This window comes from Clinocottus analis, unplaced genomic scaffold (assembly GCF_023055335.1).
Source record: "Clinocottus analis isolate CAN_PGR_092001 unplaced genomic scaffold, fCliAna1.0.p SCAF_20, whole genome shotgun sequence".
NCBI lineage: Eukaryota > Metazoa > Chordata > Actinopteri > Perciformes > Cottidae > Clinocottus > Clinocottus analis.
Genome location: NW_027175932.1, coordinates 5,463,947 through 5,484,492, shown reverse-complemented (window position 1 = coordinate 5,484,492; position 20,546 = coordinate 5,463,947). Strand labels below are relative to the sequence as shown.

The following is a 20,546-nucleotide window of genomic DNA, read 5'->3' as shown; positions in this document are numbered from 1 at the left end:
AGATCTGAGCCCTGAGGCCTCGGCTCGCCCCGTTTAGCTTTGATTTCCTCCCGCGCTTAAGGTCGAAATACATTTATTCAAGTGTTACCGGGGACAATCAGAGCCATGTGTGTTTGTGGGGATGTGGCCTAGTGGAAGGAGTTATGTGGGATTTGGACTTGGAGCGCTCACTTGGGGTAAAGTCAGATACTGTAACATCAGTGTGTAAAGTGAATGGCTGTTATTACTGAGCTGTGACTGGAGAATGTCATGGGGGTTTTGGAGGTGTAAAATAGGGGTGAAAGGATTGTCATTGGGGCAGGAGTTGGATCGTAAAATTACATTTGTGTATCTTTGTGTGTGTATGAACAAATGTTTGCTTATTTTACTGCATGCTGAGTCGTTTTCAGTGCTTCATTTGTTTCCTTTTTTTCCCCTCTAGACCCCAGGTTCATTGGCGTTCACTTGATCCCAGAAAGTGACAACCCTGAAGACGATAAGCTCTTCCTGTTCTTCAAGGAGAACGCCATGGACGGAGAGCACACTGGCAAGGCTACCATCGCCAGGATAGGACAACTGTGTAAGGTAACAACACACACATACAAAAAAACCTAGCACAGTTGGAAAGATCCACGATGATTTGTTTCAAATCTGCATGGTCTTATCGAAATACCTGCATGTTTATGTCAATTTGCAGGAAATGTATTGAGTTTTTGGGGGGTTTTGTAACACAGAACGACATGGGAGGTCACAGGAGTCTGGTGAACAAGTGGACTACTTTCCTCAAGGCCCGGCTAATGTGTTCAGTGCCCGGGCTCAACGGCATTGATACACACTTTGATGAGCTGCGTAAGTGTATATTTATTATTTCTATTTGATTGAAAAAAAAGAAGTCTCTCTTTCAAATGCTGATGACAAAAACATCACCTTCACACATTCTTGCTTTGTTTTTCCAGAGGATGTGTTTCTCATGAGCGCCAAGGATCCAAAGAACCCGGTTATATACGCTGTATTCACCACATCCAGGTACAGACGCATCCAAATATTGTCATACGACCTCCAAAATGTGTGTGCGAAGGCTCACTTTGAGAACAGTTTGACAGGCGCAGGTACTATCATATTTGTTTGGTTTATTTGTTGCTAGGAGATCTGAAGGATATAAATTCAACCGGCAGCCACCGTAGACAAGTTATTTCCTCTGTATTTGAAAAACACACACGCTTCATATTTCCTTTCGGGAGTTCCTCCGTTTCTCAACCTTTATTCCATGCCTTTATCTGTAATTCCTTAACCATTTTAAATTACATGGCAGGATGCGAGCGACCAAGCGTGCCCCCTTCAAATTGCCAGACAGCAGTCCCTGTCCCGTAATCCACTTACAGGTGTCTTATGGTTGCTTTCCCCTCATACGGTTCCCCTCCCCACATCTCTGGATGGAGATTGCGTTTAGCCGCTTTCTCGCTACCTGTCCCCTTTTTTCACCGAAAACCTTGGCAGTGGCTTGTGGGGCGTGGGGGAGAGGGGGGAAATCAGATTATATGAAGCACGAGGGAGCGAGAGAAACATGATATTCACTCAGCAGGAACGTGCGTCTCTGCCTTGGCCGCCGCCCCAGACTTGAATGGGGTTTTCAGAAGGCTGGGTGGGGCTCTATTGAAGCATGTGGAGAGGTGAAGGCATGGGGCAGTGTAGATAAGTGAGTTGAAATGGCACAGATGGTGGCACTTATCATGATGATGATGAATTTGCATTTGGGAAGGAGGAGGAGGGGGTTGGGGCTATTTTGTGTCCAGCGGTGTCTCTGAACCGCTTTGAAAGGAGGACAAACACTTCACCATCAATCACGGCTAATGATAAGACTGAGGCTGAATAGCAGCCCGGCGCTAGCTAACGCATACCGACAGGCGCCTTGCTTCACCAGGCCCGTAACGCTTTTCTTTGAGTCCTGGAGATGTATTCAAAGCTAGAGGTCGGTGCGTGGGAGTGGTGGGTGTACACCTACGCACACACACACACACACACATGCACGCTTTAAAATTCAATTATGGGGCATTGAGGAATTAGAGTAGTTTAATTGGTTTTCTAAGTGGCCGCTTTTCGGAGATGAATAGAGCAAAGATTCAGAGGGACCGGCTTTTAATATCATTGCTTAATGAGGCACAAAGAAGCTGCCACTGACAGATCAATGTTTGATTGGACTGTTTGCGTGTGTGTGTGTGTGTGTGTGCGCGTGTGTGTGCATTTTTGTGGGGTCGACTGAATACGTGTGCCTTTCTCTCAAATTGTGTGTATCTGCGACAACACATGTTTCTTCCTTCTTCTTAAGCATAGATATTGGAGTGTCCTTTTTTTGTGCTCCTGGAGTTAATTGAATTTCTCTGTAATTAACATTTTCAAATGCTAATCCATTCATCTTCCATGCTTTGGTGAGTACTGTCGGCTGTGTTTATGCCAGCCACTTCCCTAATTAGTCTGATACAACTTCCCATTGCAGTCAGCAAGACAAAGGACGTGCCGACTCTCATTGAAGCATTTGGTTCCTGCCTTTGCAAGAGACTGGCTGTACAAATTAAAATCTGCCATCTGTAAAAAGTGACTAAAAGATGATGAATGAACAGGATTTTTGAACATCTTGACCTACAAACTCAAAATTCTAAGTCTGTAAAATAGTTAAATCCCCCATATTTGTGGGTGAGGTTAAAAGACTTCATGGTGTGCAGATTTATTTAAACAGCCAGCTTACTTTGTCACAATCTCCACAGGAATATTTTAATGACTCTTTTGGAATATATGTGAAACTCCCAAATGTTCCACTGTAATGAGTCACAGCTCAAATCGCTTGTCTTCTGAATGACCTGGGCAGAGTACGAATTGAAATAAAATGCACAAAATGTGCTCTTTTTTTCGTATGATTGATTGACCTTGCCTGCTTGAGGCCTTCTCTGGCGAGTGAGAGCAAAATCCACCCATCTGGATTGAGCGAGCGCTCACAAAATATTGAAGGGGATTTCAAATATGCTCTGAACCAGGTCTTCTGTTTTGTTGGTGGTGTGCCCAAATTCCTGTCTGTTCTCAAGAGGCTGGAAGCAATCAGAGAGAAGTTCCAATCTGTCATTCCTATCCTTAGGTAATGACAACCGCGCTCCCCTCCGTCTCTGTGCGATGAAGGGTCATTTTGTTGTCTTTCTTCAGTATTTCACAAGCTCTTAATCCCTGTCTTGTGGCCGATTGTTTATGAATCCCTTGTGTGTGTCATCTCCCTTGATTCCACCGCCCTCTCACTCCCTCCCTCTATTCATTTCTCACTAAGTTTCTCTGTCTCTCTCTCCGCAGTAACATCTTTAAAGGCTCAGCGGTGTGCATGTACAACATGGCGGACATCAGGAGGGTTTTTCTGGGTCCTTACGCCCACAGAGATGGACCCAACTACCAGTGGGTGCCTTTCCAGGGGAGGGTGCCCTACCCCCGGCCTGGCACTGTGAGTCGCCACATGAACAATTGTCTACAAATCCTGTGATTTTCACAAGCAATAAAGTCAAATTAGCACAACAATACTTCTCAGTTTTTAGTTGTTTTTTTTATCCTTAACTTACCCTCTTGCCACTTTGGTCTGATTCTCAGTGCCCCAGCAAGACATTCGGAGGATTCGACTCCACCAAGGACCTCCCTGATGATGTCATCACCTTCGCCAGGGGTCACCCGGCCATGTACAACCCAGTGCACCCGATAGGCGGGCATCCCATCATGGTGCGAACCGACGTGGACTACCAGTTCTCCCAGCTGGTCGTGGACAGAGTGGAGGCCGAGGACGGACAGTATGACGTCATGTTCATCGGGACAGGTACGCAACTTTAACAGTTTGGCGTTGCTTTGTGCTTTCACGTGAATTTCTCAATACAATTTATTTAAATCTGTCAGAGTTAAGTGGTACTTCATGTTGATTTTTACGTATTTTAACAATGTTTAAAACAATAAGCAGCTAAAACATGAAAATAGTAACTTTTCTTTCTTTGACTTTACAGTTTCATCTACATACAAAAAATATCAAATGATAATGTTGAGAGAAAAATCTTTGTATATTTAGAATACTCATTAAGCAAGTTTACATATTCCAACAGCCACAGGTTAGGACTTTGAATAGCAAACATAGATGATTGATGATTGAAAAAACAGCCATATACATGTATACATAATACATATACTGTATCCTTTTAGACATGGGCACAGTACTGAAGGTGGTGACAATACCCAGAGAGAGCTGGCATGACCTGGAAGAGGTGGTGCTCGAAGAGATGACTATCTTTAGGGTAAGACATTAAACATTGAGCGTCAGCAGTGTATAAAGCTGAAGCCAATAGAAATAAACACAATGTCCCCAGATGTGAAAGTAACGCAGCTCTGCTGTATTTGTTTTGTGCAGGAGCCCACACCCATTACTGCCATGGAGCTGTCCACCAAGCAGGTAAGGACTTGTCTTCACACATAATCATTAATCCAGAAGTTGTTGAAAGGGCTAGAAGTGAAACTAAAGAGTGAGAACGCTTGAACCATTAAACAAACACTGATATCCACACACAAAGATGTAATATGCCCACTGAGAGCCAAACCCACAACCACCTTTCTTTAACAAGAGCCTTTCCAACTGAGCCTCACAGGGATACTCAAGTCTGACATCTTCACTCTTTCTTTTGCTCCCACAGCAACAGCTGTACCTTGGCTCTGGCCTGGGCGTATCGCAGATGTCTTTACATCGATGTGAGGTGTATGGGAAAGCTTGCGCTGAGTGCTGCCTGGCCAGAGACCCTTATTGCGCCTGGGACGGCAGCGAGTGCTCGAGATACTTTCCTACCGCCAAGAGGTAGGAGCATGCGCGCACCAAACACATCTTTGACCTTTATTTGTCCTCAAAGGGCCTCTTGAACCCTCGCATGCTTCTTTTTCAGCAACATCCTGCCTTTGTGTTAATGCCATCACACGCAGTCACACCTGGGAGTTATCAGTGCACCTGCAGTCTGATGTTGCAATCGGCTTTAAATGCTTTGCTCGAGGGCATCCGAACATACAACGTTGTTCCCTTGTACCTCAGACCTCAACCAGCCTTTAGACAGCAAGTGTTGTGAATCCCCCCCAAAGAAGTACACAGTTTCACAGTACATGCCAAAACATTTAAACGTGGAAGTAATCAGGAGTTAGAATATTATACGCGCACAAAACACAGTCATTAAATACGCACAGGCCAAGTATGCATTGCAAGAGGTCCAATCCAGCAACCGGGTTTCTAACTTCTGCCAGCAATAGTTGTTCTGAGTTGTGATGCCGTCGCCCTACAGCCAAGATGTACACACACACACACACACAGCGTAATAAAAAGACGCACAGGAACATACATTACACAAGTAAACACACACTAAATTATAGCCAACAGGAGCTGTCTGACCGCTTCACACTGCAGCCAGGAGGTATGAACATACACACCCTCAAATTACTCTCTGCTGTATCCAGCAGGATTAGGCTGACCACCACGGCCCACACACACACACACACACACACACACACACACATACACACACACAGACACACACACGTAGCGCTACACCCCTGCATCTCATTCATCCAGAACTTCTCACACCAGCAGAAGTAGGCCAGCGGGTATACTCCAGCTTGGCAGGGTTACAGAGGTGGCACACCCCGCGGTTAAGGCCAGGACCGGCTCCTCTCGGCTCTTCTCTGCACTGCAAATATTTTCCCTCCCAGAATGAGAACCAGACACCCGGCTCCGCACGTGCTCAGACGGCCAAAAAAGACAGGAATGTTAGCCCAGGAAGCGTACAGAGGAGGGACATGTGTGAGAAAGAGACAAAAAGACAAACGTCCTTATATATACGGCACACAGGAGTAAAGGAGGAGGGATGTTAGCGGCCATATTCTCAAACACGAGCCGGCTATTTCTCTCCAACTGTCTCTTTTTCTTTCTTTTTTTTTAAATTTTGTTTTTTTACAATTGTTCTTTTTTTTCCCCTCCCTGTACTTAATGTCCTTCTTCCCAACCCTCGCCTCACCTTTGACCTTCCCACATCTTCCTGCTTTGGCTTTTGCAGCACCCACGACAACTATTAACCAGGAGAGACACATTTGCAGTTCTTCAGTAAAGCCAGGCTATGAAAACGCCTTGCCGTCACCGTAAAAAATATCTGAATGACAAAGTGCACTTTCATATCGAGACGACAAAGAGTGGGGCTGCTTTTCCGAGTCATTTCAAGGGCGAAACAAAGCTGTATGTGTTTCATAATAACGGTTCATCAGAAAGCAATGAAGCACGTTGTTTCATTGCTCTGCAGGTTTATTTGTCCTACAATTCTGCCAGGATTTAGTTGTTTTTTTTCACTCATGTGATTTATAACAGTGGAGCGGAGGTTCAATAAATAGCCACTCTCCAGTCCTTAACCGTAAGAGAAGCTGAATGTGGAACAGTATTGTGTAACATTGCCCCCTAGTGGTTGCCAACAAACAGTACACAGAACAAAAACGTGAGTACACTCACTTCTGCCATTAACTTTCACTGTGGTTTCTTCCCAGGCGAACCAGACGACAGGACATCAGAAATGGAGACCCTCTCTCCCAATGCTCAGATCTCCAGCATCACGGTACCTTAATGACCGCTACACACAAACACACAAGCTCTCCCTCCTTCTCGCCACACTCTCCTCATTCCCCCCACCTGTGTGTGTGTGTGTGTGTGTGTGTGTGTGTGTGTGTTTTGGTTTGAGTAGACGATACGGACGGCTTAGGAGGCGTGGAGGACCGGGGCGTGTACGGTGTGGAGAACAGCAGTATGTTCCTCGAGTGCAGCCCAAAGTCTCAGAGAGCACTCACGTACTGGCAGCTGCAGAAGCCCAACGAGGACCGCAAGCACGAGGTGTGTACGTTGCTCACGCTATCGCTGATTGGCCTCTCAAGAAGAAGGCAACAGAAAATGCAACCGTCCCCAATATGAACTCGAGCTCAATGTCACGCTAATTCAACGGCTGCAAACAAACTCTGGCGAAGGCCACTCCTTTCCTTCTCTGTGTTATCACGTAATGAACTCTGACCTCTGTGGCCTTTACCCTCAGTGACATGAAAAGGGTGGTGACCTAGGGGTGTGGATGTTTAGATTGACTTTTTGACCCTATGATGTAACTAATTACATTTTCCTGACTTTCTACTGTGGCCGAGGCGTTCAGGGCCTGTGGTTTCAGGCACTGATTATGCAAATAAATACAATCCAGGGAGTTTGAGTAACAGATCCTTGAGTTTTAAAGGCTTATCTGGAGCAAATCATTATCATATGATGTTGAAGGTTTTTTGTTTTTCTGGAACCAATCATTATATCTTTTTTTAACAACTTATCTTGTGGTTTTTTTTCACGCCACTGCCCTCACTGCTACAACACAATAGTCTCTTTCAGATTAATGATGTGGGTGCATGTTTCACACAGTGTCTCTGTGTGTTTGAACATGTGCCTTGCTTGTACTGAATCTGTACTGTCGCTTCACTCGTCGAGCTAAACTGTGCAAAACAATGTGCTGTTGTACGTGTTGAGTTTGACACTATAAGCCTGTTTTCACACATCTGCTGAAGGGGATACGTTTTCTCTGTGCGCAATTGAATATTTTAAAGCATGACTTTATGACATCACAAATAGTTTGGAAGCTGATTATGGTCCAATACGCAATTTAAAGACGTGTGAGGTGGACGTTTCCACATTTATCACAAGGCAATGGATTTATTTTTGTGGATACCAAGACAACACATGCTTTTTTTTATTTCAAGCAAAGTATTTTAATGTCCAAAAACATGGAATCAATTACAGAATCTGGCAGTTCTAGAAACTCTGGTCCCGACAGGAACACATCTGTTTGCCTTTTATGTTTGTTTGTCTAGTTCCCTTTTTTTTCTCCAAGATCTGTCTCTTATTAAAACATGTTCTTATTTCCTCTCTGTTTCCTTTTATAGATCAAGCTGGATGACAGGCTGCTCCGTACAGACCAGGGCCTGCTCATACGCAGTCTCACCCAGTCCGACACAGGTACCTACCACTGCCAGGCCGTCGAACACGGCTTCATCCAGCCCCTGCTGCGCCTCAACCTCCAGGTCATCCCTGCCCAGAAACTGGGTGACATCCTACCCGGACTTCCCAGCGCAGGAGGCGGGGGCGGTCACTCTCCCAAGCACCGGCTGTGGTATCGCGATTTCCTGTCCCTCTTGGACCACCCAGACCTCAACAGCGTGGAAGAGTTTTGCGACCGAGTTTGGAAGAAAGAACGCAAACAGAAGAGGGTGAAGACGCCCAACGGAAACAGTCAGGGTAAACCCGACGGCACCGGCGGTTCAAACCCTGCATTGCGGCCTAAAGCGTTAGCTCCAAAACCCCAGAAGCAGCAAGCCAGTCCGCCACAGAGCAGGCCAGGGCCGACGGCGGAAGGGTCAGCACGAAACCAGACTCTCCAGAAAGCTCAACCAAATCTGGGTATGTTGAGCGTCCAGACACCTAAGAACAATCAGAAGACGCAAAGCGGCCAGAAGGGGCAGGGCAGCCAGGCTGGTTCTCAGGCTGCGGGGGGGTCACGGGCGAGCAGCCAGCACGCAGCCAAGTGGAGGCGGATGCAGGAAAATAAGAAGGGACGCAACAGGAGGACCCACGAGCTCCAAAGACCCCCACGAAGCGTTTGAGAGAGAGAGAGAGAGAGAGAGAAAAAGCACAGAGATGCACACATGCAACCAGATCTACACATACAAGCACAAACCCACGCATCCACACGTAAACACACCGACACATTCGATAGATTGTGTGTCCAATGTAAGATTCAGTGACCTCGCCATCACAACAGCAGAACAAAAACCCTATCAGAAAAATTCAAAAAAAAAAAGAACAACTGCAGCACACACGTTTAGATAGACATGAGCTGCACTCGTGTAACAATAAAACGCATACACAAATGCACACAACTTGGGAAAGAGGACAAAGATCAACAGAGGACTGAAGTACTGGAATGCAAACTGTAAATGTGTGAGGATACGGCTGGTGGCCGAGGATACTGCCTGGCAGACACTTCAACTTCCTGTACATAAGCTACTAAAATAAGACTGGGACAAAAATGTTTAGTGAAGCGTTTCTTGGCAAGCAACTGGACTTGGTATGCTGAAAGGACAGTTTTGGAGACGTTAACAGATACACAGACATTTCTGGAGAATCAATTATGCATCCATTGCAACCTGCTGTCCTCTTCGACCCGAGCATGTGAACTGCAAGATTGTGTATATGGATGGATTAAAAAAAAAAGAAAAAAAAAACCCTCTTATTTTGAAGAAGTGTTTGAGGAGAAAAGAATCTTCCGTCGAGTCTTTCAAGTGAAGACCGACGACAGCGCCCTAAAAAAGAGCAAAGGGAGGGGTTGTGTCCCTCATAAAACAAATAGAAGCATCATTCTGCAAAGTCAGGCCACGGCGCAGAGGAAGCGCTCCATCAGAACCATCTCCACCTGAGGCTGGGGAAGCATTGTGCATGTTGTTGTCAATCAATGTTTTAATAAGCTAGTTATTTTATGGAATTCTAGATGCTTTTTTTTCTTTTCTTTTCTTTCTTTTTTTTTACAACCTACCCTTAAAGAAATGTTACATTTTTATTTTAGATTTCCTTTCCTTTTCCAGACCAGTGCTTCTATTTTGGGAGGCAAAAGTTACAAGCAACATAGTAGTCTCATTGTGCATTATCCCTTCTGCTCTTGAGGATTCTGTGTAAGTTATTATGGTGTTGCTTTTTCTGGGATTTATAAAATCTGGGCACGAAATCCAGTTGTAGGCTATGCTATAAACCCAGTCTGAAGTAGACTGCCAGTTGTTTTGTGTACATATATACAACAAACTTAACTATCTGTGTATATACAGTACATATACAGTACAAGAACACCACTTGATTATTATTTATTGCTCATTGTTTTGTGAAAGGGTTGCATTTATTTTTGATATTATGGTGTTTTTGGCTCATCAATATATTGGAGAAACAATGACAACAGCAACTGAGGAAACTTTGATGGACCAACTGGGTGAAAGAATGTCAAGGAATCCCTTTTTGGGGATAAAAGGATTGAAAATGACTCACGAGCACGAGTAGGGGTCTGTGTCATTGCTACGTTTTTGATAGAGATCCCACTAACGATAAGCACAATTTTGTCTCTTTTGACTTTCATAACAGATGATTTCATAACAGATGACTTCATAACGTGTTCCTTTTCTCCCAAACCCATTCAACATGTCTTTGTTCATCCAGTATCCATTATGTGTAAGATAATTCCCCAAAACTGAAAAACCTTAGCTGTGACTCTCTGTAAGAAATAGTGGAGAAAAAAGTTAAATTTAGTCTGAAGGAGAAGACACGTTATACTGCATGTGAATGCTACCTACAGTATGCATCTTTTTTATCGTCTCTTTACGTGTTTTGTGTGAGAGGTAAAGTTCCCTTAACGCAAGGTGTGATTTACTTTTGTCCTCTTTTTTTTTTTGCCAAAACAGTGATATTTAACAGCTCATGATACTCTGGCCAAAGCTGTTTGAGATCCACGCTGCTTAAACTTCGATTCAACAATGGTACCCATTTCCCCCTGTGCCCCTCTAATACATGACAAGAGAAATGTGTCAATGCAATAATTCACAGCAAATAGTGTTCCCTCCCAATACTCCAAAGTTTGGTGTGTGTCCCTGATTCGGGTCTCTCCCCCAGAGTTAGTAAAAGTGAGAGAGCTGAAAGTTACCGCTGCTGTAGCACAGTTCTTTCTGGCATGCATTCAGTTGTCTAAATAAACATCTCCGTTACAAAAAAAAAAAAAAGTCCATTTGTTCTCATTTCAGTCATTTCAAATCAAAAAACCTCCTGCACCCGGTGTCCTCAGCTGCTCTTCATTTTAACACAAAGGGATTCATCTTTTAACAATGAATGTTTGCCTTGCTTGTAAAACACAGCTGCACGGAGAGACAAACACTCTCTGGAACACTTTCTTTCACTCGAATGATTTAAAAGACAAAATAATAACCCACAGCCACGCTGACGGCAGTGTGAGGCTGCGTTTACCTGAGCGTGCTCAGAACGAGAGCTCACACACGCTGATGTTTAACAGCAATGCTGATCACCTTCACCATCATAATTTAGCACATTAACGTGTTAATATTTTCTCACATAGCACGCCAGCACAAAACAGATTTTAATGTCTTTGAATTTAAAAAAAAAAAAAACATCACGGCAAGCTTTTTGGTTCAAGAGTAACTGCAACTAATATTTTGTTTTCCCAGCAGATATTTTGGCATGTTATTGCAGGAAAGGCACAGGTTTAATTGAGAATAGTAGAAACCACTGCACCCCATGTGTTGAGCCTGTTCCAGGACGTTGGTGGTGTGCATGCTAGCTCACTGGGACACTTCATGGAACGGAGACATCATTAACTAAATTTGTTTCCCCGCTGTGACGAGTGAAAACGTTTGCTGTGGAAAGAGGGCTCGCTGTTCCTACATTGTTAACGTGGAATCTGTACAGTGCCGCAAGATCGGATTCCCTTTTATTGAGGCAGATGGATATGTTACATGACTCTAAAACCATCTGCACGGCCAGAGGTAACTGGGATTTGTTGTTGTTGTTGTTATTGAATGTAATTGAACGGTTTACAGCTCGCAAAGAAAATCACCACACTTACCTAATCACACAAAAACCAACCGCAAAGTGCACTCACCTGCTGTTGTGCTCAACAGGTAACTTCCTTTAACCTGCAGTTAATAGTCAAGGTTGTTTACAGGTTTTTCACAGCAGACACAACAAACATTTTGACTAAACAGGTGCACAGGAAAAAACGGGGGATCAATTGTTCCGGAGTTGCTATTATTTTCTTCTTAAGTAGTAATATTTCATCATTTTGGAGCGTAATCAGTAACCAGTGAAGTGGGAGAAAATATTCAGAATGTGATATATTGGAGTAAAACAGCGTGACCACGCCCACCACGTTTCCGCCGCCATGACGCCTCTACACGCGACCCTGGAAGGAGCTGACGGTTTATGGGATGGATGCTGAATCCAATTCCATATGGAAGGGAATCCAATATATGGTGTGGAAATATACTATGTAACTCCAAATTGAATGAAACAGCAGTAGAGTTGTTCTCATTTTATGCTACAGAGTGAATTCTTTTTCCATTTGAGTCAAATTTACTCAGATCTACTGTGTGTTTAGCTGCTAATAAATAAACACTGGCTCTGTTCTAATTCTGCACAACACAAGCACCATGACAGTCAATCAGCTAAACAACATTTTGAATAAGTAATATTACTTTCCACCGCAACATGTCAAAATGCCCCCCCCCCCCCCCTCCATTATAAAACACTTACAAACTCAATAAATGCACAATAAAGGGGCCTCGCAGAGACGATGACGATTCTCACGAGGAGCCACCAGGTGTCACTGTTGTCTAACTGCAGCCTGTCTGTCAAAGCCCATCACACTCTAGTGGGAGGAAGCTGAACCATTGAACATGTAACATTTCCACGGAAATCTCCTCCTTTCACAGTCGGACACGATCAGCCGTCCTCAGAAGCGGTGTGCTCGTGCGTGCGTGTCGGCTGAAGTGATTAGAGTGCAGCAATCACGTCCGCGGCCCTCAAGATTCACACACCTGTTATGGAGTTGCTGGTCCTGTTACCATGGCGACTGTCCTTGAATGTCCTGTGTGTCTGTGTGTGTGTGTGTGTGTGTGTGTGTGTGTGTGTGTGTGTGTGTGTGTGTGTGTGTGTGTGTCGGTCTTAGAAATACACATGTTTTCGCCGTAGCAAGGAGTTGTCTGGACCATTATGTTGGAGGGTTTTATTACTGTGTGCTTTGCTTGAGGGAGCTTCTTCACTGTCTGAAGCGTTTCCTCGTCTTCTGCTCCTCACAGCTACGTTTCTTTTCTTCCCTTTTTTTTAATTTTTTACAGCAGACTCTCAACAACAATTTTGCTGCCAGCGGATACGTACAAATTCAGCATTTAAAAGGCATAATTATTATATTCTTATCATAGAAAACTGAATGAAATGTATTAGAAAATGAATTCCAAAGCAAATTTATTCTTCGACATTTTGGAATTTGATGGTTTACCTCAACTTAAAATGAAATGAAAGTGCAAAAGTATTTTACATTTACATTTCATCAATTCTATAGCGCATATTCAATTGGAATTAGAAGGAAATATTGAATTTGACTCACTACAGGATTCATACAGGTTTGTTTTAGAAAATGTGTCAGATTGCTTATTAGAGGGAATCTGTTCTCTTTCTGTGTGTGTGTGTGTGTGTGTGTGTGTGTGTGTGTGTGTGTGTGTGTGTCTATCTCCTCACGACTCTTGAAAATAGTCTCTATTTAGAAGCTCATTCATTCATTCTGGCCCAGGAGCAAACACGAGGGATTTTGGGAAATCAAGTCTGATATTATCATCACTGTATTATTATGATATAAATAAAACATGTTTTACATCATGGCACCTCTATTCTCATCACTCCATGTTTTCTCACTTCCTGGTTTGCCTAATAAGCTTGTGCTTCTCTCTCTCTCTCTCTCTCTCTCTCTCTCTCTCTCTCTCTCTCTCTCTCTCTCTCTCTCTCTCTCTCTCTCTCTCTCTCTCCCTTTGAGCTTCTGTAAAAAGTGGAGACCCACACAAAGTTCCCATACGTCCATGAAGTGGAAGCTCACAGCTGTAGGCTTTGTAGGTGCGCTGCACTGTACTGCGGAGCTGCCATGTGCATTGAACTAATCTTCAACTGATCCCATAATTAGGTGAGTGGCAGCTGCTGCAGGAAACCATGGAAACTGGGGAGGGATCTGATACACAGCAGCTCTCCTTGGTGCTCCATGACATTTCACCGTGAAGACCGAACCCCACTGAGCCTTTGCTGGGATCTCCAGGTGCAACTCGCTTTGCCTTCTGGTGTATTGCCTTCCACCGATTGGCCAGATAGTGCAGACAAGTGTGTGTAAACATAAAGGAAACGTGCATTTCCTTCCATTACACCAAAGGATTCATCGATAAATGAAGAAACTAATCGTTAAAGCATACATTAGCAGAAGTCCAATTAATGCTGTTGAGGTCCTTCCTTTCAACCTCTCTGCCAGCACCAACAACTTACACAGTCCCTTAAAATAGCATTAACTGACCAACAACAGACATCTATTTTGACTAAAGTAAAAGCTACTCAGCCAGGTTTACCTGTCACTTTAAAATGCTAATTCCATAGCAAAGTGCTTTGTCTCTCTGCATGTATATATTCCCTGCGGTATACACGGTACAGACAGCGCCCTCTGGGAGTGCTGTTTCTTAGTCTGTTGTTAAGAATCCATGATTTATGACTGTGATCCCGCCTCCTCGACACACAGTCTACAAGGTTGGGAGTCCTAAACAGAGACAGTCTTCAGCAGCAGAGCAGCAGGCGCGTGTGCAGAGAGAAAGAGATATAAAGTTTGACCTCTCCGCTCACTGATTACATGGGATTGATGAGGTGATCAATGACCTATTCCTGTTGTTGGTCTCTGAAGAGGATACTGATTCGCTCTGTGTTGCAGGGTTACGATCAAGGACTTGGTGAATCACCAGGAACAGCCAACGTGTTTTGCTCAAAACGTCACTTTTTTAGTTACGTTACGAGTCATAACAAAGATTTAAAGCAGCATTTGAAACTGCAGAGTATTTTATGTAAGCCGTTCGTTAGCTTCATAATGTCATGGTTGTATGTGCTCACATTTTGCCGTCGGTGTGACTCATCTGTGTTTAGTCTAGCTTAACTCAAGGGACTCACCCCCTTGTGGCCGAGTGATGACGTCCCTGGCAATGACGCACTACCTGAACAACAGGTGTGTGGGGTTGATGATTCATGAGCTGTGTGGTTATGTAGGACTTGATTGGCATTTAAATCCCATTACTTTGACATTATCTCCCGTCACTTTCTTTTGAAAATCATCCTATTTTTTGCTCGCCTGAAGGACTTCATCTTAGTCCGCTTCCACTTCTGATGAATCAGCCCCATTAGACCCCGGAGCGGCATTTGTAAAGATGTCCGCTGCCGTCAATTCCCTTCGAGAAAAAAAAATGAAAGTGGAATGTGGAGCGAGAGTGGGTGATGAGAAGAGGAGGAGACAACACAAATCCATTACACTGGTGAGCCAAGCATTGAAAGGTTTCTCTCAAATGCCACGTTCGTCCACAGAACATGAATTGCATGAATAGCGCCGGCATGAGTCAGATGTGAGCTATGACACCGTGATGCATCTTCAGCGCGATGTCCCTTCATGCATACTTTTGGCACTCATAACCCCGGTTTTAGGGGAGTCTTTCAAAGGTGCTGTGTCTCCATTTCTGGCAGCAGCTTGTGTGTGATACACTGTGGAAAATAATAAAAATAAAAAAAACCTTGTTAATTAGCAGCAGCAGCCTCCATTGAAGAGACAAAGAAGTCGTCTGGTATACTCACAGGAAGGAAAAACTTGCAAGGAACAAGACATCAGAGAGCTGTCACACTATCTGAGTGATCTCAGTGAGAAAAACAGTGCCTGGAACCAACTGAAAAGTGCTCCAGTTAAATCAGGGATGCCACTGCGGCTATACCTTCTAGATGTATAACAGTGTTGAGTGTATTTGTTCACCAATAGTTTGTTCTAGCTCTCACCTCTCTGTCAGCACCTTTCCTCGGCACGCTGCTGTAACGTCCGTAAGCCACTGGACTAGTGGCTTTTGGAGATTGGCTTCTACACTGTGACCAGTAAATCCTATTAACAGTTCCCAGTTAAAGTCTCCTCCTCACGCCCTTCACCCACGCACCATAACAACCTCCTTACCAGAAATCTTACAGGCACTAAATCCAGATTTGTTTCATTGTCCGAATATGATCATCTTCATCCTTCAAGGATCCAGTGTTAATATCCTGACAGTGATTTAGACTGAAAGGAGACTTGGAAGTGAACAGCCGCCCGACATAAGCACGTCATGTGTGATTTAGCGTCCAACAAATCGTTTGAAACACACTCCATGTCACCAAATCTCAGAGACAGGCATTAATTCAAGCTGTTTCGTCACTTCAATGCACATATTTCTTCCATGCTGGTGCCTTTGTATTTGTGCTGCTGTCTATTTGTATGAAACAAAAGTGACTTGTACAACGCCGACATTGTGTCGAGTCCCAGAATCAGACGCCTTTGTTCGTCTTCAGGGAGCGAGAAAAATCATTTCCAGAGAATCTAGCTGAAGGGAAACTGCCTCCACATGCAGGGAGACAGAAAGACGGCCTGTTTCACATGTTCTGTGGAGATCTATATCTCCTGTAACGTCACATATTTGTCATCCATTTCATTTGTTTGCATTTCCTGGGCTCAACAGATGCTGGTGCAACGGCGTCTCAGAGCAGCTCTTGGGGTGTTTGTGGCTGCTGTGATGGAAAGTACTCTGAGGGTAAAATCTAGTTAGGCACGGTATGAATAATTGATTTGGGAGCCTTTTTCTTCTTGTTTGTTTTTCGTTGTTGTTTCAGTTGATTGCCAGTGAGCTAACTTGACCCTTCACTATAGCAGAGCGTTACCGCAGGACTTAATGCACCGTGTGTACAAAAAAAAAACAGCTTACGGTGCAGAGCAGTGTGTGATTGGCCTATCTCTCAGAAGAAAAGAGGATTAGAGGCACCTCTTATGTCTGCGCATGAGTGTGTCTTTGTGTCACAGCTTGTGTTTGCAGGACTGTGTGTTTGCGTGTGCATGTGTGTGTGTGTGCGTGTGTGTGTTGGCAGCAGGTGCACCCACGCTTGCCTACCCGTGTGCCTGAGCGCAGGCATGTAGATGGTGAGATTGAGTGAGGTGAGGGAGGGAGCTTCTATGACTTTAAAGGTATTTTTAGTCCACGGTGTCTCGCTGGTCTGGAGAAATTGGCGTTGAGGGGGGCGGTGTGAGGCGCGTGCCAGGTTGGTAATAGGGATGAGAGAGGCTCAGTCCTAATATACCAGAAATTAAACATCACGTGCAAGTATGCTGTCACCAGGGAACTGCCTCACCTCCTCACACGGCGACTCCAAGGAAACATACGTCTGCCCGTAACAGTCTTAAGTAAAGGTATGTCCCACATTTTTGCTTGTCTTTTGAATCAATAACCATTTCATTCTGGGGAGATGACGGGATTATGGAGATAAAGCTCTCTGGGGAAGGCTCTGGTAGATTGTTTGAGAGAGAAACTCAACCGTCTCACAGGGGAAAAAGAGCCGGTGTGGTACATGTTTGTCTAAAAAGGCATCGTAGGCGTTTTTGGTAAATTGTGTTACTGAGTAAACCTGCAACTTGTTGTATTTAGGAAGATAGTATAAGTACTTTAAAGCTAGGCTTTGTAGTTCAACTGCAACAGCAAAGACAATTGCCTTTGTTCATGTCTTTGCCTCGTACCCCGACTGAGTATTCAAATTTAATGAACACAGTGCAGTGTGTGTGATCCGGTTACCAGCCTCAAGTTACATCGACTCGGCCTCGGGGCACAAATACCTCCCACACAAGCTGAATGTGTCAAAGATATATCCAGTAACTATCCTTTATGAGCAGTTTTAAGGTACTTGTACCATAATATAATAATATACGTGCTATGTTGAAAATCAATGCATTAATAAAGATAATAACAGATACAAATTAATTGTGCTGTTTTCTCTAAAACAGAAATATGATTCAAGGGCCCTGATAGCATTGTACTAGTGAGCTTACTCTGTGTGCACCGTATGCAGGTGTGTGTGTGTGTGTGTTTCTGTGTGTGTGTCTGAATAAACTGCAGGGTTTGCACATGCCTCCGAGAGTGCTTGTCCCCGGGCCTGTGTTTGATGTTGTGTGTTTACACCTGTGTGTGCGTGTGTCCGTCTGTCTGTCGGTCTGGGTGAATGCGTTTGCTGTGCACGGCTGGATGCTTCAGTCAGTGTGTTTATGTGAATGTGTGGGTGAGATACAGAGGGAGGGAAGGAGAGAGCGAGAGAGAGAGAGAGAGAGAGAGCGAGCGTGCATGTACGGGTTGCTTCCGCCTCACAGCGTAGAGACAATCAGGCCACGCTTCAGCGAGCAGTGGGAAGAAGGGGAGGAGCATAGCAATCGCTACGCTACCAGTGTTTATCAGTGAAGACAGAAACCAAGATTCACCTCTGCCGACACATAGACATACACTAAAGCGGAGGAGGAGGAGGCGGAAGACTGAAAAAGACAAAAAGAGACAACTATAAAAATAAATGAGGCATACATGTATATATATATACACACATATGGGAACGCAAAGTACTGTAGAGGAGGTAGGGATCCAGAAAATATGATTCTAAATGGGCAGTTTAAAGAAAAGTGGTATGGGATGGGGGAAATAAAGCGAAGCATGAAAGAAAATACTAAAGCTGGAATGTGACCCATGTGGCCGCAACAACATATTCACATTTTCACCATCTTTACTGTAATAAGAGGAGAGTTTGAGCCTCTGAGGTACATAATGTGTCTTTCTTGCTGAGAGTTGGATGTCTTGAAGAAGCCACTGCAGAGCCAGAAGATTGTTAGCTCACCATAAACACTGGAAGAAGTCTTTAGCCCCTCTAAGGCTCAATATTTTGACTACATGTATGTATTATACATGTATTATATATTATAACATTTCAGTTTTTGTATGGATAAAACAAAACATTATGTTAGTTACTTTCTTACCTTTTGTACTGAGCCGGGGCAGCTGGTTACCCGCTTGATGTCTATATGCCAAAGCTAACCCCTGTAGCTTCATATACAGCTCAGACATGGTAGCTTATCAATCTTCAGCAATCCATTTAGTAAAAGCATTTCCCAAAATGTCAAACTACACTAAAATACATAACACACTTGATATGCAGTTCCCCAATGATTTCAATTGTGCTATTTGTGTAATAATTTCTTCGCTTTAAATGCTGATCTGTCGTGTCACATAGTCCTTGATGTTTTCATTCAGGAGATTTTAAGGAAAAATGGATGGAAACAAATACTTATTGGTCTGCATACGAGTCTTCCTCTCCACCCTCGCCCAGGTACTGAGGGCTCTAAGCTGGGTGTACAGAGGACACATCTGCCCCAGAGCTCCACAGACAACAGAGCAAATGAGCACTCGCTGTCAGATGGCAGCACATCAGCTTGATGTACAGCAGAGACGACGTATTTTAATATCCTTCTCGCTGGATCTGGTGACTGCTTGTGCATATTCTCAGTACAGTGGCGCTAAATATATTGTAGGTTTGTTCCTCTGTCTTTTTCAGCGTATGGGCTGATCTATTACATTTGTCTTATATCATTTGTTTTGCAATGCAACATATTGCTGTGTTATTCATTAAGGATCTTTTATAATTACACTCATTGGATCCCGCAGGGTTCTCCATGAGAATAACAGCATTCTTCTCAAGAGAAGAAGAGATAAATAATTCATTGTAATTTACAGTCAACTGGATTTCCGTACATGCTTCTGCTAGCCTTCAGTTGCACATTCATATATTTGAGAATATATTAGGGTTAGGGTTTTGATATTTGAGATATGAGACATCGTACAGCTGCCAACTGGAGAAAAATAACAAAGCTATGAGATATTATTCATTCTGTGAGTCATCTGAAGACCTTCGCAGATGTTTTATCTTTGTTTTTGAATATTTTATGGTGGCAATTTCCCTTAAAATGAGATATATGGCATTTTGAATAAGATTGCTTGAATGTTTTTTTTTCGGTCAGGATGTATAAAAATGCACATAGAGTTACGTATTATACATTTCTCATCCTGGGATATCACAATACTGAGATACTTTGTATGAGGTGGGGTGTGTGCTCATTCATCATATATGGACTTCCACAAGCCTTTCGCTTGAGCCCCAGATACTTGACCTACAAATGATATCTACAACTCTCTTCTCTCGACTTTAAAGACACTAAATGACCACAACATAGAAAAGCACCAATGATTCCACCTGCACATTTATTTCCCCTCAGGCTCGATTCTTTAAACAATCGAACCAGAAACATTAAACCGAGGAAGTCCCCTTTAAAAACACATCTTCCTCCGCTGATGTCTTCTGATCACCTGTCACAGGCGGAGCATGCGCGCTGAGTCGAGAGGATGTTGGAAAATCTGCGTTACATAGAACAGAACGGAAGTAATACCAGTTTGGTTTCAACATAAATGCCTTAAAGTAATGTATTACATGTTTTAGTGAATGAAGTGCTGGTCTGGTGGCGCAAAACTCAAACTGATTTTTTAAAGTGAAGCTTCGAATTGTATTCCGCTTATCTGGCTTATACACTACCTATTTATATAATTTATGTAGTCGAAGGAAAACATCCCCGCATTTATTGTGTTGACCTGTTAATTCCAAGTTATAAATTATGTAGTTATATGTTTTCACCTAATGTCTTTAATTAAGGAGGTCTTAAAAAAAAATGACTAATTAATGCCGTCTAATTAGGATTTTATTTTGTAAAACCTACCGGAAACCACCCTGTGTGACTGTGAGCAATAGTAAGACA

General features: G+C 43.6%; 1 protein-coding gene across 3 annotated transcripts in view; it reads left to right on the top strand.

Annotated features, from left to right (window-relative positions):
* The window catches only part of sema3aa (sema domain, immunoglobulin domain (Ig), short basic domain, secreted, (semaphorin) 3Aa), a 92,239-nt gene extending 82,927 nt beyond the window's left edge, over window positions 1-9,312 (top strand). For all 3 annotated transcript variants that reach the window (XM_068586085.1, XM_068586086.1, XM_068586087.1), the window contains 11 exons: window positions 422-564; window positions 714-828; window positions 936-1,005; window positions 3,313-3,457; window positions 3,601-3,820; window positions 4,195-4,286; window positions 4,400-4,441; window positions 4,680-4,837; window positions 6,556-6,623; window positions 6,750-6,895; window positions 7,975-9,312. In XM_068586085.1, coding sequence (XP_068442186.1) covers window positions 422-564; window positions 714-828; window positions 936-1,005; window positions 3,313-3,457; window positions 3,601-3,820; window positions 4,195-4,286; window positions 4,400-4,441; window positions 4,680-4,837; window positions 6,556-6,623; window positions 6,750-6,895; window positions 7,975-8,691 — 1,916 coding nt within the window. In that variant the 3' untranslated portion in view covers window positions 8,692-9,312. The remainder of the gene's footprint in view (window positions 1-421; window positions 565-713; window positions 829-935; window positions 1,006-3,312; window positions 3,458-3,600; window positions 3,821-4,194; window positions 4,287-4,399; window positions 4,442-4,679; window positions 4,838-6,555; window positions 6,624-6,749; window positions 6,896-7,974) is intronic.
* Window positions 9,313-20,546: the final 11,234 nt, after the last annotated feature.